This window comes from Orycteropus afer, unplaced genomic scaffold (assembly GCF_000298275.1).
Source record: "Orycteropus afer afer isolate SDZICR_OR568_19922 unplaced genomic scaffold, OryAfe1.0 scaffold00061, whole genome shotgun sequence".
In the NCBI taxonomy this organism is placed as follows: domain Eukaryota; kingdom Metazoa; phylum Chordata; class Mammalia; order Tubulidentata; family Orycteropodidae; genus Orycteropus; species Orycteropus afer.
Window position 1 is genome coordinate 2,486,678 of NW_006921648.1, and position 8,898 is coordinate 2,495,575.

An 8,898-nucleotide genomic window follows, 5' to 3' on the forward strand; every position below is an offset into this window, starting at 1 on the left:
GCAGAAGGCTCCCGCAGCCGGGTCCCTGCCCGCCAGGCCCTGAGAGGCACCGGGGTCGCGGGAGGGAGGCAGGCAGGCAGAAGGCTCCCGCAGCCTGGAAAGCAAGGGGCTACCTGGACTGTGACGGTGCCCTTCTCAGCGTCGGTCTGCAGGTGGATCTCCATCCTTGGCAGCGGCTGGCCGTCACACAACAGCTGGTGTCGCAGTTTCTCCAGGGCATCACTGCTGTTGGAGATGAGCTCGCGGATGAACACCTGCAGGGACGGGAAGCAGGGCCCTGACGATGAGACACCAGCTCTGCACCACTGACTCGTTTTGCTGCGTCTGCAGGACTGTGATGGAGCACGCAGTTCTCCACATACAAAGCTGCTCACATCAGGCGAAGGTGGAGACCCTGCATCTCCCTGGCCGGCTGGGAAGCTCCTAACACTGGCCAGTTTCTCCTTGACACAAACACCTTCACATAGTCAATCAACACCTACTGATCTTCCCAGAAAATCAAGCCTTAAGCTGCGTGTTTTCTTTTGTTAACGTAAACTTTAAGAACCCTGTGAGAGACCATTTTTTCCCCCAACTCTTGCAGAAACAACCCATTACCATCAAGTCGATTCCAACTCACAGCGCCCCTAAAGGACAGAGCAGAACTTCCTCGGAAGATGGCCAAGCTTGTCATCTTCGCAGCAGCAAAGCCCAAACCACACCCACTGCCCTGGAGTCCATTCTGACCCACAGCGCCCCTGGAGGACAGAGTGGAACTGCCCCACAGGGTCTCCAAGGCTGTCAGTCTTCACAGAAGCAAAGCCCAAACCACACCCACTGCCATCAATCACAACTTATAACAACCCTATATGAGACAGAGCAGAACTGCCCCAGAGGGTTTCCAAGACTGTCAATCTTTATGGAAGCTAAATGCCACATCTTTCTCCTATGGGGTGGCTGGTGGGTTTGAACTGCCCACCTTCTGGTTACCAGCCAAAGGCTTTAATCACTGTTCCAACAGAGCTCTTCAACTCCTACACAGAGGTAACAAAATAGTTTCTCCCACTGTACAAAAAAGGTCCACAGGCTTCATCGAATCTAATAGGTCATCAAAAATTAGACTATACTTGGGGAAAAAACAGGCCCGAGAGCTCAATAATCTGGTCATATCTGACACCACCTTTGCCTCAAACAGGCTTGTGCCTGGCTGGGAGCTAGAGCACACACGTGAGGGACAGTGGGGGTCTGGATCCCAGGAGACTAAGTGCTGGCAGTCAGAGCCACCCGGACGTGGTTGTTGGCAGTGAATCCCAGGAGAGAGTTCCTGAGAAGCTGCTCTGTCTTGGGAGTTGGTGCCCTTGCTCAGATTGGGCAACAAAGCCCGTGAAGAGCTCCTGAGAAGCTCCGTTCTGTCTCAGGAGATGGTGCCCTGGCTCAGAGTCCTGCGTTCAAGCCGTGTGAGCACGAAGCAGCACTGGCTTGTCGGTTCTCCTCCATTCTCGCGTGTTCTGTCACCACTGAACGGTCTGAAACCTTCTTGGAAAGTTCCTTGGTCCCGCCTCGCTGCCCTCCCTACGCAGACAAGGGTGCTGCTTCCTCCAATCAATCCCCAAGACCTCACAAGGCTTTTGGGTGGTTATGCCAGGCAGTGGTGAGTGGGTACGGGGCCTCAAAACACTGCAAGGAACGGCCTTCCCACCCCACAGGCACCAATTTTAGCGGGGCCTCACCTCAGTTATCTGGGGAACTTTAAAGTCATCAACAAGTGTCAATTACTTTCCAGAGTCGACATGGCCAAAAGATTCTTTGGGATATATTTAACCAAGAACTAGAAATAGATTTTGGTTAAAATAATAATAAAATGCCTTGCTGGTAACTGAGATGGGGACCTATCCAGTGTTTACTGCGTTCTCACAGCTAACGCCATCCGGCACCCTTCAGAATAGCCTAACGACGGTTCTGCCAGGAGAAGCCCCATAGCACTGGGCGTGGCTGGCGGGCATCCTACCTCCTTTTCTGAATATAAGGAACGGGCAACAATGTCCAGGAGCTTCTTTGTCTCAGCCTGGAACTCATGCTTGGAGACGGAACCTGAAACGGAGCAGACGCAGTAAAGCCTCCCCTCCAGCCCCATGAGGACAGACGCTACCCGGCCCCCACAGGCACTGTTACAGTTTAAGGGTTAAACACTTCTGAAAAAAGGGAATTAAAAGAAAGAAGTGAGCAGAGACCAAGTCTCCAGGAGCCCCAGTCAGGCCATCTGGGGAGCAAACAGCGAGAGGGTCCAGCACAAAGGGGCGCACACGCACGTCCAGCCAAATCCCAGGCCAGCCTCCCGTGTGGCCAAAAACACCCTGGGGAGCCCAGGGCGACTGTCCAGGCCAGAGTTTGCCACACTGCCTGAGGGCGAGAAGCAGGCTGGCGCTAGCCCCCAGATGTGGATGGTCGTCCTCAAAAAGCAGTTTTCAAATTAATTTATTTAAAAAAAAACAAACTGACTAAAACTCTCACTTTTCCTCTTAACTGAACGTCAAAGATTCTGTTCTCATCATCTCACTCAAAAGCCAGGAGTGGAACCATTTCAGGACTGGCTCTGAAGACTGTTCCACTTCTCGGGGACGGGAATGTGATCCCATCCAGGCTGGGCCAATGCCCAGTGCGGGCCGGCCCGCCTGATCGTTAGCAGATGGGGCATGAATCACCGCTTGGAGACAGGCACCATGCCGCCATCTCAAGGCTGACCACCAGGGGGCATACGACACACTGCGATGGAAACCAGGGTTCCTGCTGAGACAGAAATGGAGGACACAGCACTCTGGGGACTGCTGCTAGCGCCAAGGTGCCCACGACCTGCCAAGACCTGCGTGCTTCCGCAGCAAAGAGGGGCTGTACCAGAGCGGCCCTGATCTGGCTCAGGATTTCTCCTTACAGGCCAGCAACGAACCACGAAAGACGCCTCAGAGCAGCCCGCGGCCGCGCGTTACCCTGCACGGTCTCTGTGCTGCTGATGATGGAGTGCAGCGGCTCCTCCTGCTTGTCTTCCGCAGCCTGTGTGCTGTGCGCCCGTCCCACGGGGACCCCACCTGCAGCCAGCTTTCGCCACTGACTCTCTAACTGGACCACGGGCCTCCAAGAACACAGAACTGGTTTTCCTAAAAAAGACAGAAGGAACAGACATCAGAAACACAGTATCTTAAGTTACTCATCTCTGGCCCGTCCAGCAAAAGTAAATGTGGATCTTCCCTCAGGCCAGAGGTTGCTCTGAAGACCAAGTAGCCCGCAGCAGACATCGGGGTGACTGCACTGCACAGCCGGCTCATGCTGCAGAGCTGTGGAAACGCACCCTCACGGGTACCGCACATCAAGTTAAGATGTCGTGTAACACGAGCCCAGCCTTCACCTTTGCACAGAGGACCCTGCACACAGCCCAGCCCGCTCAGAGACCCAGTGTCGCCGTCTAAACACGCCATCTGCAGTCTCTCACTGTCTTCTACTTTAACCACATGGGCAAACACATGGGGACTGAGGACTGTTTACACGGCGGGATGAAGCAGCCTCTGTGTCCGCAGGTGCTGAAGCTCCCAGCACCCCAGGCAGGGCCAGGGCTTTGTACCCTCTGTACCCGGGCAAGCCTCCCAGCACACTGGTGAGTGCCTCCGCGCAGGGCCCAGGCTCCACTGCCTCCCCAGACCCCTCCAACCCGGGGCTGTGTTGTCACGCATCCACACTGCATTCAAAGAGTGAGACACTGTGGATGGAAACAGGCTCTCCACTAAAGCTGGGGGCCAACCCTCTCCTTTAAAGTGCTGCAGAACTTGGGGAAGGGTCCCAGGGGCACCTGGATGAAAGGAGGAAAGACTGAGTGCAGCCTGGAAGGACAGGACCATGGAATGAGGGATATCACTGCTGATGTCAGATGGATCTTAGCTGAAAGGCAAGAGTACCAGAAAGATGTCTACCTGTGTTTTATCAACCATGCAAAGGCATTTGGCTGTGTGGATCATAAAAAATTATAGATAATATTGCAAGACTCAGAATTCCAGAATACTTAATTGTGCTCATGAGGAACCTCTACATAGAACAAGAGCCTGTCATTCGAACAGAAGAAGGAGACACTGCATGGTTTAAAATCAGGAAGTGGGTACATCAGGGTTGTATTCTTTCACCATACTCACTCAATCTGTATGCTGAACAAGTAACCTGAGAAGCTGGACTGTGTGAAGAAGAACGTGGCATCAGGATTGGAGAAGAATCATTAACAACCTGCCACATGCAGATGACACAACCATGCTTGCTGGAAGTGAGGATGACTTGAAGCACTTACTGATGAAGGTCAAAGACTATCTACAGTCTTCAGTATGGATTACATCTCAACATTGAGCAAATGAAAATTCTTACAACTGGACCAATAAGCAACATCATGATAAACAGAGAAAAGACTGAAGTTGTCAGGGATTTCATTTCACTGAACCGCAGTCAACGCCCAGGGAAGCAGCAGTCGGGAAATCAGATGTCTCACCGCACTGAGAAAAGCTGCTGAAGAGACCTCTTTAAAGTGTGGAGCAGCAGAGAAGGCACTTTGAAGACTAAGGTGCGCCTGACCCAAGCCATGGTATTTTCAACCACCTCATATGTCTGAGTTGTGGTGTTGGCGAAGAATACCGGAAGTCAAGTACTCTGGACTGCCAGAAGAACGGAGAAATCTGTCCCGGAACAAGTGCAGCCAGAATGCTCCTTGGAAGCAAGAATGGCCTACTTTGATCATGTTGTCAGAAAGGACCACTCCCTGGAGAAGGATATCATGCTCAGTAAAGTGGAGGGGCAGCGAAAAAGGGCAAGGCCCTCAACGAGATGGACACAGTGGCTGCAATCATGGGCTCAAGTCGAGAAAGAAGTGGCGAGGCTGGTAGGGGGACAGGCAGTGTTTCATGCTGTGGGACACGAGGTGGCCACGAACGCCAGCCTGATGGCACCTAACAACACGTAACAACAACAACAGTCTTTACAGGGGTAAAGTAGAGGGTCAGCAAAATAGAGGCCCTCAAGGAGATGGACTAACACCGTGGCCGCAGCGATGGCCTGAAGAACAGCAGTGTTTGCGGGGATGGCGCGGGACTGGGCAGCGCTGGGCTCTGCTGTACACAGGGTCGCTGCGGGCAGGACCTGACTCGATGGCACTGAACACCACGGCAGGTCTTCCTCCTGGGCTCTGCCCGATTATCCTCCACAGAGACTGTGCCAGTCTGCGGTCCCAACCACAGGCTGTGAGAGTGCACGTCACCGCGCACTCCAGCCCAGACGGTGTCGTTATTAAACTTTTGGGTTTTTGCCCATCTCTCAGGGAAGCATTTCACTGTAGTTTCCTACATTTCTCTTATTATGAGCAAGATCGACACCTTCCCACGTTTTAAACTAGTTTTTCTTTTCTGTTTGGTTAGTTAATGGACTGTTGAGATCCTCTGATCATTTTTCTACCACATTTTGTATCTTTTTCTTAGTGAATTACAAAAGCTTTTTATATATTAAAGAAATTAGCTTTTTGTTTGTAAATGTTCTCATCATTCTCAGATTAAAACACAGTTTTCCCATGTGTTATTTTCTGAGTCTCTTCTATTTTTTTCCCCACTTAATACTCAGATTAGTTTTGGAAGGACTTAAGATGCTGTGTGTGACGACAGCACACGAGTCCTCAGAGTTAGGAAAGGAAACACATGAGCAGTTCGCACTCACTGGGACTCCCACACTTTCCATCCTAATTCCAAGACTGTGCTCATCCACAGCACCATGAAGGGCAGACTTCAGGTTGACGGACTCCAAATAACAAACCAACAGTGCAATACATCTGCCTGTACTGGAGACCAAACACGTTATCTGGAGTCTGTCTGTCATGTTCCCCCACACGCTGAAGGAAAAGCCACAAACCTCAACACCAGGCTACAATGTCTTCATGTCACTCTATTCAGTGGTTTAGGGCAGCCCGAGTCTGACAGACACAGACAGACAGACACACACACACAAACTCGCCAGTACCCCTGCCTTTTCCTCTACCTGCAGCCAGCCCCTTCTCTCCAGACCCAGCTTGTGGCCCTCTCCTCCCTGATCCTTGCAGTTCAGAGTTCTCACTGCCATCAAGTTGATTCGATTCACAGTGACCCCTCCTTGGGTTTCTGAGGCGGTATCTCTACGGAAGTAGCCTGTCCGATCTTCAGAGCCCTGGTAGTGCAACAGTTAAGCACTTGCCTGGCAGCCAAAAAGGTTGCTGGTTCACACCCACCCTGTGGCTTCATAGGAGAAAGACCTCATGGGAATCTGCACCCATGAAGACTGTGGCCTAGGAAACCCTACGGGGCAGTGATACTCTGCCTTCTCTCTACTTGTTTTGAGTCAAAACGACTCAACAACACCCACCACCACCACAAACCTCATCTCACCAAATGAGGGCAGGAAGCAGCTTCCATTTCTTAGTACCAAGCTCTGACAGCGAGAACGTCCACATTTCTCTGCATGTCAAAGTATCTCATACAGAAGCAGCTCTTTACAAATGTGAAATCTGCGTAAACGCAAACATCACTGCTCAAACAGAAGCAGATGCTCTCAGCCAACAGATGGCGCTAGTGGTTCTGCAAGACCCTGTCTGCCGAGTGCGGAAATTTAAAAGCAACTGCCTACAGAGACTATGGAAGCAAAGCAGATGAGAAAAACACTGGCTATGTTCCTTTTTTTTAATCCCCTTTTTTTCTATACATGATTTTGTCTCATAATGCATCTTTAAGTTACTCTTGATAGACAGGCCAGCATTTGAAGCTGTGAGAAACAGGCTTGCTGTTCTTCTGGACATACATCTATCAGCCAGCCTCCCGTTTCCCCACCGGTGGTAGGTATGGGAAGTATCTTAGTTTTTGTCCTACTGCTACCACTCAGACCACCACTGCCAGTGTGGCTGAGCAGTGTCCTACCACACCAGTCCTCCTCTGGAGAATGAAGAAAACCCCACCGAAGAGGGAGGAGCGAACAAGATAGAACGAGGGCAATGGGAACAGGCTCAGAGCCGGGAACAGGCTCAGAGCCAAGAACAGGGCAACCACTGAGGCAGGAAAACGGAGAGAGAACCCAAGGGAGGCCAGAGTCAAGAGAAGGGGAGCCCCAATGTCTGTGAATAAATCCGCCCAAATCTCTGACTCCTGAACCACACATGTGACGAAAACTGTAAGCAGCTCAACTAAGAGTGAAACTGAAGTGCTAACCAAGAGAAGTGACTGCTATTTGAGTCCAACCCAGTTAAAGCACCACCAGCACCGAGACAAAAGTGGAAATGCAGAACAGACCCCCCGGAGCCACAGACACTGGAGGAACTCCCAAAACTACTGCCCTGAGCCAATCTTTAAACCTTACACCAAAACTGTTCCCTCAAATCGTCTTAAAACCAAAAGCAGCTCAGCTGAATTAGTAAAGAGTATCGGCCTCGAGCACCCACTCCTTTAAGATCGGACTGTATGGGGTCCAAGTGACAACAGCAACTGGAAATGTTAGATGGGAAAACCCAGAGGGGACCAGGTTTCTGTGAATGGGAGAGGACCAACACGAAAGAGGGAGAAGGTCTGCACCACTGAAGGGGCCATGTCATAAGCTGTACATGCAGATACCACTGAAATGGGGTCTGTCCTGCTGTGCATATTCTCCACAAGCCTAACAATCACGCAAACACAAAAAGATACATTGATAACAATGACAATGCTTCAGAGCAATGGAGCAGAATCCAGAGACAAAATTCACAGTGTCCAAGATACAATCCAAAATTATCTGACACACAAATATGACACACAAATAAACAAGAAAACATTCTTCATGCTTAAGAGAAGAGTCAAAAGAATTTACAGAAAATTCCAACACCTCAATAACAAAAAGACAAAAAATCCAATTAAAAAATGGGCAGAAGACATGAATAGACACTTCACCAAGGAGGATATTCAGGTGGCCAACAAACATATGAAGAAATGCTCACGATCATTAGCCATTAGAGAGATGCAAATCAAAACAACAATAGATACCATCTTGCTCCAGGACTAGTAGCAAGTTCAAGACAGAAAATAACAAATGCTGGTGAGGATGTGGAGAGATTGGGACTCTCATACACTGCTGATGGGACTGTAAAATGGTACAACCACTGTAGAAAGCAATAGGCCGATTCCTTAGAAAGTTGGAATTAGAAATACCATTTGACCCAGCCATTCCATTTCTAGGTATATATCCCTAAAGAAGTGAGAGCCATGACAAGACCAGACATATGCACATCCATGTTCATCGCAGCACTGTTTACAATAGCCGAAAGGTGGAAACAACCTAGATGTCCATCAACTGAGCAATGGATAACCAAACTATGGTACATACACGCAATGGAATACTATGCAATCAACAATAACCTAGACTCTGCAAAACACCACATAACGTGGATGAACTTGGAGGACATTATGCTGAGTGAAATTAAGTCAATCACAGAAGGACAAATGGGAGGTACAGACAACAAAGATGAGCCCTTTTGCACATACAGTACTGTGTTGTCAGTGAAGGCAAACATGGGTATACGGGTGGATAGATGGGTAGACAAGCTGTACTATTAGGTATGTCTATGCAGCAGGGAGAGTACCCAAGACCATGTATAGGGTTGGCAGACAATGGTCCTATAAGTGTATTTGTGTAATCTGAATTCTCAGGTGTATAGTAGAGCTGACAAGGGGCAAGGTTGTAGTCACTGCTTGGTCACAGCCAGCTACCTAGAGGGACTGAGTTGTTGAACCTGTGGGCTCAGGACCATAGTCACAGGGGACATCAAGCTCAACTGGCATAACATACTAACATAAAACATTGTTCCACCTCCTACTTTGGCAAGTACCAACTGGGATCTTAAAAGCTTGCAAGCAG

At 49.9% G+C, this 8,898-nt stretch overlaps 1 protein-coding gene across 1 annotated transcript in view; it reads right to left on the reverse strand.

Annotated features, from left to right (window-relative positions):
- The window catches only part of TRAP1 (TNF receptor associated protein 1), a 60,096-nt gene that overhangs the window by 25,248 nt on the left and 25,950 nt on the right, over nucleotides 1-8,898 (reverse strand). The window contains exons 2-4 of the mRNA XM_007939576.1: nucleotides 2,964-3,131; nucleotides 1,988-2,070; nucleotides 114-254 (exon numbers count right to left, since the gene is read on the reverse strand). Of these exons, the coding sequence (XP_007937767.1) occupies nucleotides 114-254; nucleotides 1,988-2,070; nucleotides 2,964-3,131 (392 nt within the window). The remainder of the gene's footprint in view (nucleotides 1-113; nucleotides 255-1,987; nucleotides 2,071-2,963; nucleotides 3,132-8,898) is intronic.